The following is a 12,932-nucleotide window of genomic DNA, read 5'->3' as shown; positions in this document are numbered from 1 at the left end:
AAATATATCGGAAAATAACAGGTCTTATTGAAAAGTGATTTTCACTGTAATCTTAGTATAATCTTTAATATCAACTTGTATGTGAAAAGCTGCTGATCAATCCAGAGCAAGTAGAGAAATTTGTATAAATTGGCTTGGGTCTAAGGCATAAAACAGTAACTAATACACAGGGGACGCTTTAGTTTCCTGTTGCTATGCAACCATTCTAAAGTGTCGTGACTGAAAGCAGCAACACTTTATTATTTACTGAGTGGGACCATCTAAATGTCTATTCACAAGGTGTGCTGAGCAGTGACATTTCATTGAGATTTCAGTTGAGGCCAAAGCATACAGAGTGATCCTAAGCACCCAAGGTCTCTCTACCCTATCACCTTGGCCATCCATAGTCTAGGACAGACTTTTCTATACAGCATGGTATCTGGCTCTCAAGAGCCCTGAATCAGAAGTTCCCAGACCATTTCAAGGCTTAAACCCACAACTGTCTCTGTGGGTCAAACGCATCACAAATGCAACCAACATTCAAGATAAAGATAAAGATCCTTACCCCTTCACAGGATGACTTACTAGGTCTTTAATTTACTATAGTTGCTTAGTAAAAACTTTTAGGTAGCCATATGAATATTGCTTTTGAAATTTTTTGTGTCCTTTGTTAAATTGAAATTGTATTTTTTATCATTTTGTAGAAGAATTTATATTGTACCACATGGGGAAAAAAAAGACATTTTATGGTGTCACCAAAAGAATACTAGATTTTTTACGTTTGTATTTTTGCAAAAGCCGTATCACTTTTAGTAATGAAGACTTCATAAGTATATGAAATCAGATCTGTCTGGGTGTTTTTTTTGTTGTTGTTGTTTTGTTTTGTTTTGTTTTTTTACTGTGAGGTTCTATGATTTTGTTTGATACTATGTGAATTCCTAAAACATTACACCACAAAGAACCCCAAATGTTCAGGTAGGGAGTTACTGCCAATTTATAATTCCTCCGCATTGTTATTCGCATAACCTTATGGCGCAGCAGGACAAGGTGCTGTTGCCAAGCTTAAGTTCAGTCCCTGGAACCCACAAGGTAAGAGAAGAGAGCTGACTCCAGAGTTGACCTTTGACTTCTACATGCATGTGTGGCATGTGCACGCCCAAATCATCTGTGCAGGTGATGTGGAGAGCTCTTTTTTTTTTTTCTCCACAGGTGGCTCACAGGAAGGCAGAATAAAGACAGAAAAGCAGTCAACAAAAAGGGAAGGGTACATAAAGCTTGGTGGCACAAGCCTTTAATCCCAACACTTGGGAGGCAGAGGCAGGAGAATTTCTTTCTGTGAGATGAAGGACAGCCTGGTCTCCATACTGAGTTCTAGGACAGCTGGCACTACAGAGAGAAATCTTGCATGTGTGCGGGGGGTATGGTACATTCATTTTCTGTTGTTTTGCCAGAATATCTGAGACTAAAAAGAACAGGGCCATCTTTGGGCTCAGGACTGTGAAGACTAGGCAGGCCAAGGCTGTTCAGCCGGGTCTGATGAGAACCTTGTGTTGCTTCAGCTCACAGAGAGAGGAAAGGCAGGAAAAGAGAAAGGTGCAAGATTCTTGCAACAGTTATTAATCCACTCCTATGCAAAAAGACTTTAATCCATTTATAAAGGCTCTTTCCCCCCATAATCCAAATTCCCACCCTGACACTGAAGAATTAGGGTTTCAATGCATGACCAAGAACCATGACAGATGGACAGAACAATCTGTATCAAAGTTTCCTGCTGAAAAGAGTGGCGTGGGGGAGATGGATCAAGGAATTTAGACTTTATAGTGTGAGGAATTAAGTTTACCACAGAAGTAATAACTGTCCCAACTCTTGAGTCTTTAGGGCGCCTTTAACTTTTATCCTGCTAGCCAGTGTTCTTAAAGCTCTCACACACCAGCATAGAGGGCAGGAGGGAGGAGAAGGGTGTTCTGACTCTCCCCAGGGCCTTTAATAGAAGGTTTCTCAAACTTTACTGACCATGACAATCACCCAAGGAATGTCTGTGCTGATGCCTTAGAGTCATCACACTTTCCCAGTTTCATAGTAGGAGATTTTTATGGTTTGGATCTGAAATGGACCCTAAGGACCTAAGGGCCAAAGACTAGGTTGCCAGCTGCTTGGCTTTTGGAAAGTGATTGAATCAGGAGTGTTGTCCTCAGTGGGTTAGTCTATAGATGGGTTCATAGTTTGATGACATTACTGGGAGTGGTGCAAATGAGTGGGCAGGGACTTGTGTGAGAAAGTGGGTCCTAATGGAGCATGCCTTGGAAGAGGGAAGAGTGGATTTTGTCTCCTCTCTGTGCTTCCTCTCAGTCCCTTGATAAGCAGATCCGCCATGCTCTTCAGACATTAACATTGCTGCCTCACACAGGCCACAGAAATGAGGGCAAGCGACCATGGATTGAAATCTCTGGAACTGTGCACCAGAAGAAAAATTTTCTGCCCGTGTTTTGTTTTGTTTTATTTCTTTTTTCCTCAAGTATTTTTATCACAGCTACAAAAGTGACCAGTAAAGAGGTAAATTTAATACCCTGGATGATGGAGACATACGTGATCTGTGGTCTGCCTTTTGAGGAGTCCAACTTAAATCTCCAAACAGACCCAGAAAGGGTGGTAGTGATGCAATTGTAGTGATGGGGTCTTGTCCTGTCCTCCCATTAGCATGGGAAGCTGAGGTGACAGGAAACAGTCTGTTAAAGAATTCAAGTTTGTGTAATTGCTTGGCCAACAAGAGGTTTCCGGTGGCTTTTTGTTGTTTTGTGGTGCAAGAGACTGAATCCAGGACTACTGCATCACCGTGCTTCAGCGCTCCATAGTTCCTTCCTCACATTGGAGCTGGAAGGCTTGTGCGCATCTGGAATGTTTACTAGCCGTTTGTCGCTCAGAGAAGGCACACACTGTCCTTTCTTGTTTGGCCCTATTTGAAGATATATGTATACGCTTGGCTCGTAATTACCAGAACAGTTCCTTTGAAACGAGCTCATAGCACCCTGCTAAATGGTTATTTGGAGTATTGTTGGTTTTCAGTTGTGCTTTTAAAAGATAGAGAAGTCACATCTTTGCCTTCATTAGTTTATTCAAGAAATGTTTGTTGCGGATCTTGAATGAGGAAAGCCTTGTTCTGGGACCCTGTTTCTTCTTTAGGCGTCGTGGTGTTTCCATCCCCTCAGCTCTTGCTGTTTAGTTTTTATAAAGATTCCCCTGTGGTCCACAATCCTCTCTGCAGGTGGAAGGTCATCTGAGCTATATGGGAGCACAATTAGTCTTGGTGATTTCAAGAGATAACATGTTCTGTGTCCTCCCCACCCCGTGGTGTTTGATGTTCTTGTTGTTGCTGCTGCTGCTGCTGCTGCTGCTGCTGCTGCTGCTGCTGCTGCTGCTGCTGCTGCTGCTGTCAGCAGTCTGGAAGGAAAACCGCTCAGCTTTCATACAGAAGGAGTTCTCAAGGTCATGGTTACTGCTGTTCTGAAAAGCGGTAGTGCTCACTTTCTGTCTGTGAAAGCCTAACTGCATTCTTTGAAAATCCATCATAATATCACAGTCTTGGGGAGGTTTTAATAATGTTTCTTTCTCAACACTTGACCCTCAGAAGAATCTGATCATGTTGCACAGACCTTGCTGTCTCTTATGTATTTGCACACAAGCACTGCTTCGGGTAACTTGGAGGTTATGACCTCCTACCTTTCAATCTGATATCCTGTAGCTTAGACTCCTCAAAGCCTATATGCTGTGGGCTTTGATCTTATTAGTGTGACAAACACAGAAAGTTTTCCAGAAAGTGGGTTTTGTATATACATTAGTATGAGTATATAATAGAGTGTTCATAGGAATAGTTAAGGTGGCTTTCTATATTACATTGTGCCTATTATTTTTATAAGTAAATCTAGTCTTAGTTGTTTTAGGACAGGGTTTCTCTACATGTGCACGCAGTATTGGCATTTTGTGCTAGACGAGACTTAGTTACAGGGCTGTCCTGTGTAATAGCATGTTTAGCAAAATACCAGTGTCTGTCTGGTAAATGTCATTTTGCAGGCACTCTGAAGTGTCTCCAGATACAACGAAATGCTTCCCCCTCCCCCCCCCCCCCCCCCGACAGAGTCACCTCTTGCTGAGAAACACTTTTTTGGAAGTATGAGGAATAGCATACTTAAACATTAGGCTGCCTGAAGAACTGTACCAGTTTTCTAGGACAGTTCCTCCCCATCTTCCAGTTGGTTCTATTTAAGGTTCTGAAGATGCTCATAGACACGCATAGGATCATGGAATCTTTGCACTGGAAATGCAAAGTGTAAGCACCTCTTGACTCTCCATTCTGTTATTTAAAACAGACCAAGAATGCTGTTAAACTGAAGAGTCATATAAAGTGTGCTGTATAGGATTAATGGGATAGGAACTGCTCCTTAATATATGGACCTAAGATATGCATGTAAAAAGTAAATGCTAAATAATCACAACTCAGAGGCAAGAATTTACAAATAGGGCATAGCAAAAACAAACTCCTTACTGTGACAGGAAGGGACTAATCAAGTGATTATTATAGATGAGAAAATTTATTCTCAGTCTACCTTGCCACTTATGGCTGGTGGTTAGTAGATGGTTTTCATCAATGAGAAGCGATCCATTTCCAGGACTCTCAAAGAGAAGATGCCCATGGCATCTGAGTGAGCCAGCTTTTCAGGCCATAAACAGCAGCCTGGCATCCCTGTTTCTGGTCAGAAGAATGTGATCCTGAGAAAGACATGCCTGGGGCAGGCAGATTTGGCTCAGACTCAAGGTCCAATCAGTTTTCTTTCAGGAACCTTTATAGACACCACACAAACCCGCCCATTTTTATACCCTGGCTTAAATTTATTGTTACAAGTCTCTGTTTCTGTGAGGTCCATAAATGTCACAAAATCTGCTTGTCAGCATGGTAGTCAGTCTTACTCTTGTTGATTTAAGGAACCGCCTAGGTTGAAGAGATATAATTCACCCCTCAGGCTTTATTTTGTGAGAATGACCTATTATACATTCCACAATCTGTAGAATTAGCTTGCCTGTGGTTTTGAAAGAATAAATTGAGAACTCCTGCTTTTGTGGTTTTATTTAATGTTTAGAAAAGTTCAAGTTTAATCTGGTAATTTGGAATGTATACATTTGACTGACTGGTTATATTTATGAAATTATAATTCTTTAGCAGCAATTTCAAACTCTGAAAAATTATGTGTGGGTTTTATTGTTCAGGGTCAGGCATGTTGGCAGTCAGCACCTGACAATGTCAAAGAAAGAATTTTTATACAACCCCTCAGGATATTTAACGTAAGACTCCCCAGAATAGTTGACATAAGAATCAACCAAGTAGTTTTTCTTTATCTCAGCCATGCTTAAATGATTGAATCTGTAGCTACCTTTTTCTCCCTTAAACCTTGAGCAACTAGTTTAAATAAGCAGTTCTTACTTTATATTTTTTTTAAAGTATATTGCTTGGAAAAGAGCTTCAGCATCTCCTGGGAACTTGTTAAAAATAATTCCAGGGCTCAGACCCAGGTCTACTGAATGGGTATGGCTCAGTGGTAGAATACTTGCCAAGCATGTGCAGGGTCCCAGGTTCAAACCCAACCATGGATAAAGTGTGTGTGTTTTGGGGGGTGGGAGAGACAAATACAAACACAATCTCTGTAGATAGGGTCCAGCAATCTGTGTATAAATAAACTCACCAGATGAATCCCATGCACACTAGGATTTGAGAGACATTTGTTTATACTGTCATAATTGTTGGGACACAACTTCTATGTCCCAGCTCTAATACTATTAAAAGGGCCTGGCTTGTCTAATAAGTAGAGATTGTTTGGTTAGAAGCATATTGTATCTCTTTTGAAATATGAAATCTCAGGTTGGTGTGACGAGTCAGTAGCTAATGTGCTTGCCACACAAGCATAAGGACCTGAGTTCAGATCCCAGCACCCACAGAAAAGCTAGTCTCTGTGACATATGCCTATAAGTCCGGCACTGGAGACGGCCGTGGGGACAGGAGGATCCCTGCACCTCATTGGCTAGCCATCCTGACCAAACTGATGTTCTCTAGGTTCATTAAGAGACCCTATATCAAAAAGTCATTTGGTGAGACATAAAGAAAGACACCAAATGTGGCCCTCTAGCTTCCACAAGCATGTGCATACAAGTACACACATACATGAACACATACCAGCTGCACACACAATAAGAAGTCTACATTTTTGACATATTAAAAAAAAATGCTGGAATAGTCAGTCTAACTGAGTTGGAACTGAATTACAGAGATTTTGCTAAGGCTGAGTTCTTTCATGTTCCTTCTTCCTTTCATGCAATAATACAGTACTTGTAGCAAAACTCTAGTCTGCTTCTCACAGGCCAACAAAGAGAGCTGAAGTCTAACAGAGTGTTGGCCATTAGAGCCGCCTCACCTGCTACATGAGTAGACTTCTAGAGTCTGCACTGTGGCCTGGGAAACTAGAAACACCATGTTGTTATTTCATGTGCTTGTATTAGTTTCAACCCCGGCCTTCCAAATGATCCATTTCAGAGCTTACCTATAGGTTGTAGTGTTGGTTTGGTTTTTTTCCTACTACCCTTTAACAGAATATAAACATCATAATTTGAGGTCAGCCATCATGGTTAATCTGTACCTAAACATGAATTCTGATAAGGACTGCCTATTCATTCACAGAGAATGAATAAACCTTTCAAAGACTTGTTTGAAAAGAGCAATCACTAAAATCTGAAAGACAAGAGAAGAACCTTATGGTATTCATGTCTCCTCGGGAGATTTATAAGCAGAAAATATATATATGTATTTATGGTTTGGGGGCATAAAATCACAACTTAAAAGAATTACAACTTATATGTAACACAGCACATATGGCTGTTACAAGTGGACCTCACCTTTTTTCCCAAAATGTCAGGTGAAAATACTATTTTTAAATCACAGTTATCAGTTTGTTCCTGGTATTGTTGAGAATACCTACCAGCAATCTGCCCCAGCCTAGCATAAAGTTTGGGTCTAAAATGTCTCCTAAAGGCCCATATATCGCAAAAGCTTGAGCTCCAGCCTCTGGTGGTATTGGGAAGTGGTAGAATATTTAAGATTTAGGGAAAAGTGATGGAAGTTAAGTCATTGGAACCATGCCCCTAAAGGGATTTGGAGCCCTCGCCCCCCCACACACACACGCACACACACACACACACACACACACACACTCTGGCTGCTTCCTGGACATCATGAGACAAGCAGCTTTTACACCTTCCCCACTGAGATGTTCTGCCTTGGCATAGGCCTTGAGGCAGTGGGGCAGATGGACTGCAGTCTGAAACTATAAGCAAAATATGCTTCCCTCCTCATTTTGTGACTGACAAGTAATTCGCTGCAGATATTCTTTAGTGGTGGAAAATGGACTAACAGAGCAGTAGGTGTAACATGACCACTATTTAAATCACTGCCTTCTTCCATATTTTTATTTTTAATAATGTACATATGTATGTACCTGTGTGCAGGGAGTGCATTACTTGAGGGCAGTGCGCATAGAGACCAGATCCTCTAGAGCTGGAGTTGCAGGCAGTGGGAGTCAACCAAAGTTGGGTCCCCTGCAAGAGCAGTACTCTCTTAACTGCTAATCTCTCCCTCTCAAGCCCCTGCAAGCCCACTTCTAAGGAGAAAAACCAAGAATTGTTTCATAATGCCTCTGTCTTCCATTTCAGTCTCTGTATCTGCAGAACATCTGTCAAGATGGTAGAATTGTGGCACCCTTTAAAATATGTAAAGCTCCTTAACTAAGCCATAGCCTCTAAAGTGACAGTTCATAGCCCCAGCTAGCTATAGCCTCACAGAGGAGCCAAGCATCAGGTGAAAAGGAGTCATTTGGGATGGAATTGTCTTGGAAGTGTTTAAGTTGATACACTCTGCAGCCAGAGTTGATTACATAAAGTTTGCCTGGGAAAAGCATTACCCGTTTAGAGCAGCTTATTATACTACATAGCTTGGTTACAAAGTAATGAAAATATGTTATACCAAGATGGCTGATATTCTGGGCACCTTACCTCCTCCTCAAGGAATTCATTTCTTACTGTTTTCTCATTTAGAGAAAAATCGTTCATTATGATAGCAGTCTTATAATTCATGTTACCATTTGGAGAAAATGCATTGTGCCTCTTGGGAATCAGAGGCATGTGATGACCCCTTCCTAGTGGCCAAATAAAAAGTTACGTATGCATTTGATTCCACTATTTCTCTGGAGACGTCCACAAGAGGAAAGAAGGTGGTTATGTTGTCATGAAGAGTAATGCATTCCCGAGTTGGATTTTAATGGATAACTTAGCTCCAGGTTAGATTCTTTGGCAGAAAGGTCACCATTTTTAATATAGCAGGTCCCCAGTTTGGTCACCAGGAGAGTTAATCAAATAGCTGCTATAGTTCAAAAGTACATCTGCATTTGAATAAAATATGATTCATGTTAGAGAGCTAAACGTGACATGTTTTCCCCCAGGTAATAAAGTGGCTCTTAATGAAATAGAAGAATTCCTTTCCACAGCAAACATGCATGAAGGACACCTCACAGTCACATTTCTTCTTGGCAATGGTAGGGAACTTTTGACCTTCTCTGGGCTGCTTTCTTTTAATCATTCTCGGGCAATTTATCAACTGTTATTGAACCTGATTAGCAGAACAACCCATGCCTTATCAATGCCACAAATGAAAGGGACAGAAGAATCTTGAAGTTAGTTCTGCTTCTGGGTGTCAGCAGTCTTGATTATATTGTTTCAAGTATTACTACTGAGACATGCTTTTGACTCTTGAGACATGCTTCCCTCTTCCTACCCCTCTTCTAGCCCTCCTCGCACCTGTACTTTAAACACTGAATAACCGCCAGTGAGACAGACAATCAGTACTTTTTTTGTTTGGTTAGTTGGTTAGTTTGGTTTGGTTGGGTTTTCAAGACAGGGTTTCTCTGTAACAGCCCTGGCTGTCCTGGAAGTCACTATGTAGACCAGATATCCACCTGCCTCTGCCTCCCAAATGCTGAGATTAAAGGTGTGCACCACCATGCCAGGTGACAATCAGTACTTCTTATGGTCAAATGATATCGATGACTCAGTGGACTGATGCCCAGAATATCTACTTCTGTGGATCATTGCAACCACTTAAAGTTTTAATATCTATGGAAAGCTAAAGCCATTTCCAGCTCTGACACATTTCCTTGCTGTTTAAAACTTCGATGCAGTAGAACTTTGACATAACTACAGCCATAATCAAAATAGTGAATACTTTCATGACACCACAAAATTCCTTCATACTGCCTGTTCTAGTCAACTTCTCTCCCCATTTTCAAGCCTTGGCAACCCACTAGATCGTTCTCCTTTGTGTCATCATTTTGGATGTCCAAGTACAGGTTTTAACTTCCTTAGCATTCCTCTGTGAGTGGAATTACTGTGATTATTGCAAATGGATGTTTAACATTTTGTGGGGAACCCTGATTTCTAATCTGTACTGTGCTGCATTCCAATGAGCAGTTTGTGAGAATTCCAGTTGCTCTCACCCTCACCAACACACAGCATCGTTCATGGTATTTGGCTGGGGAGGAGGGTATCTTGTTTTGTGCTGTTGCTTGTCTGAGTTGAGACTTACTGTTTAACCTTTTTAGTACTGGCATCTCATGGCTTTAATAGGATTTTTTTTTTTCCTGTGATGAAATCCAGTTTACTTTTTAGAAGATTGTATGGAATGTACTTTGGCATCATTCTGCTAAAGTGCTGCTTACCCTCCAAAGTTACCATGATTTTCTCCTGTGTTTTCAACTAGAAGTTTTTTACTTTAGCATGCATACAGGCTTTTAAAGTGAAATTTGCTAGCGTCCTAAATGGAATAGGTAACGAAAAGGAGAGGGTCTCAGTATGTATGTTCCCTGGTCATCACTTAAGTAAGCTTAAAAAGCTTGAGTTGATATGCAAAAGTAATTTCATGACTGATACTAGTATAGCTTATAAGTTGCCCATGTAACCTTCAGACATTATTGAATAAGGACCGCTTGATTCTCCCAAAGTTAAATCACGCAAGTAGTATCTTATTTCCACAAATGCACATGATAAACGTAGTTAATACACAGGCAAGCACCTTTTCAAGAAAGATTTTATATGTGTGGGTGTTTTGCCTCCACATATACCTGTGCACCGTGTGGTTGTCATAGAGCCCAGAGGCCAGAAGAAGACATCACTTCTCCTGGGACCGAATTGCTTTGAACTGCCATTTGGGTGCTAAGGATAGAACCTGGGTCCTCTGGAAGAGCAGCTAGTGCTCTTAACCACCGAGTCATCTTTCAAACCTCACGTTTCCAGTCATAAAATATGTTTCTGAAGCATAAATCATTCCCTTATAGGTACCCTAATTTTTATGGAAAACAAACACAGTCATTCCAAAACTCGAGACATAGTGTTCTTGGCGTCTCACAGGCACAGGTTCTTATGTTTCCTTTCTTCTGTGCTCTAACCCTCCCTCGTTTTCCTCTGACTGTCACTCATTAGTCACTATTTGTTCTTCCTGACTTGTGTCTTTTGGTCTTTTTACCCTGGAATTTTTTTTTTCTCTCCATCTGCCTGCCCCTCTGTTAGTACACTAGCTTACTACAGTACGATAATGGATTTCTTCCCTCTGTGCCAGTGAACTTCAGCCTGTGGGCTGGGACCCCTTCTGAGGTCACATATCAGATATTTACATTATGATTCATAACAGTAGCAAAATTACAGTTATGAAAATTAATTTTATGGTTGGCGTTACCACACCATGGAGAACTGTATTAAAGGTTCAAAGCATAAGGGAAGGTTGAAAACCACTACTCTAGACTGTATTTACTAAGACTAGTCTTTTGTTTTTCTTAGCTGATGTAAATGTCAACTTTTTTGGCCCTGTGGTTTATTTATTTAGATAAAAGATCCAGTCAAGGCACTGTTATCATGCATTAATCAGTCATGATTTTATACCTTCCAGGAAAATAACCTTTAATGAGATAATAATGATTCATACAGCACCAACAAGCAGCGTCATTGAGGATCCTGTTATCTACGTCCATGGGGGTAAAGCATTCCTGATTAAAGAACTATTACAGTTTACATAAGGTGTCTAGACATAAATACTTTTTAGTACATTTCTTTGATTCTTTTGTCTTAAAGGACGCCTTATTGATTGGCTTACTAGATTTCTGACTTTGTTTGCCCTGCACAACTAATCTTATTAAATAGGGTTCAGCTGCATTTTTCCAATACTACAACTTGCATATCCATCCACAAACCGAACAATCCAAGGAGATTCAATTGCTCTTCCCATACAAAGTATTAGATATGATATCAAACAGAAAAATTTCCCATCTTTCTCACTTAATTCTTGCTAGTATTTTGATTTCAGCAACTTTACACAAGTAATAATTGACTTAATAATAAACCTTAAAAGAATCCACCGAAATGGAGACAGGAAGCTCTCTCTTAGTTCACCTCTAATGAAGTCAAGCAAAAAGAATAGGGCAGTGAAACATTTCTAAAATAATCCCTCTTGCTTAGGCATAATAGCATGGAACTAGGAGTTCCTCACTAGAGCTCTGTATTTGCTATTTGATGACTGGGTAATGCTATTGCTATGTAGCATTTGAGGGGAAAGTGCCTATCTAAGGAAACAGTATGCATGAATTCCCAGATGCATATGTGTAGTGTATGAACTTGTCATTCCAAGAGGATATGGAAGAGAAGACATCCTGTGACTCCCAGGAAGATGTAGACACACTGTTTTGTTGGCTGGGGATGGAACCCAGGACCTTGCACATTCTGAGCACCCACACTGAGCATAACCTCAGGCCTAAGGACCAGCTTTTTCAGTACCATGTGGTAACAGAAACAACTGGGTTCTAGTCTCCATTCTCACACTTTATACTAGGTAGCAGACCGCGAGGAACAACTCATCTTGTCCTTCACGTTGTTTCCTGAGCTGTGAAAGGATGGAACTGTATTAAGTGATCTTTAAAGTGTCGTCCAGCTCTGAACAAACATTGAGGGGAGTAGGAGTTCTACTATGCCTACTCCAGTCAGCTTTTCTCTTGGTCTGGTTGCATGCAGCCCCAGTTTCCCTTAGTTTCTCAGGGTTCACTGCTCCCTCTTTCTGGCTGCCTATTTGAGCCCCATCTTTCTGTGCAATGCTTGCACCAAGGCAGTTGTCCATGAACTGTGAAATGAGGCCCCGTGCCTCTTCACCCACGTGGGCCCCCATGCAGCTGTTTGCTATTGGCTCTCCCCTCCCCCAAAACCAAATTTAATTGTCCTGCTTCTAAGTCTTTATAAGACAGTCCAGGGAACATTAGCTCATTGAAAATAATTGAAAACACCTTGTAGAAGAGGGCAGCTGGGGATGCAAGCATGGGATTCAGTGAGGCTGATCAGTTTTTAGGGAAGAAGTTATTCATCTACCAAGTAACATTTTCCAACAAATCTACACAAAGCAGTTCCGGAGGCATAGAGGTTGGAAGCATGGCAGAGCCATGGGCAAGTATGGCTTGCTTAAAACTTCCTGACTTCCTGATGGTACAGCGATTTGCCCACACCTAGCCTCCACCCCTAACACACACACCTGAGCTCTGTGTTCGCTGCAAGGCCACACAGACCATCCTAACACATGTCCCTCAGGTGTTTTCCTTTGACCTTAGGTGAGTCCGAGAATGAGCTATGTCAGAGGGAAAACTGTATGAGGGAGCATACGCAAACACTAAGGGGCCTAGTCAGTGAAGATGCAGGAGTTTATGCTCTCTACTCCTAGGAGATTTTTCTGAGCATGCCAGTGGTGACAGGTGAACCCCCAAAAGGCATGCTGTTCTTAAATCCAGTAGAGCATGCGTGCTTCCTTCCATCCCACATGAGTGATGCTATATTTT

General features: G+C 41.2%; 1 protein-coding gene across 4 annotated transcripts in view; it reads left to right on the top strand.

Moving 5' to 3' along the window:
- Window positions 1–12,932, top strand: part of Cmss1 (cms1 ribosomal small subunit homolog) — a 305,250-nt gene that overhangs the window by 219,917 nt on the left and 72,401 nt on the right. The window contains exon 2 of one of the 4 annotated variants that reach the window (XM_060370586.1): window positions 8,514–8,606. The exons of the other annotated variants lie outside the window; for them this stretch is intronic. Coding sequence (XP_060226569.1) covers window positions 8,514–8,606 — 93 coding nt within the window. The remainder of the gene's footprint in view (window positions 1–8,513; window positions 8,607–12,932) is intronic. 4 annotated transcript variants of the gene reach the window in all.

This window comes from Meriones unguiculatus, chromosome 17 (genome assembly GCF_030254825.1).
Source record: "Meriones unguiculatus strain TT.TT164.6M chromosome 17, Bangor_MerUng_6.1, whole genome shotgun sequence".
NCBI classification, from domain to species: Eukaryota; Metazoa; Chordata; class Mammalia; order Rodentia; family Muridae; genus Meriones; species Meriones unguiculatus.
Note: the sequence above shows the minus strand (reverse complement) of the source record. Positions and strands in the feature narration are given on the sequence as shown.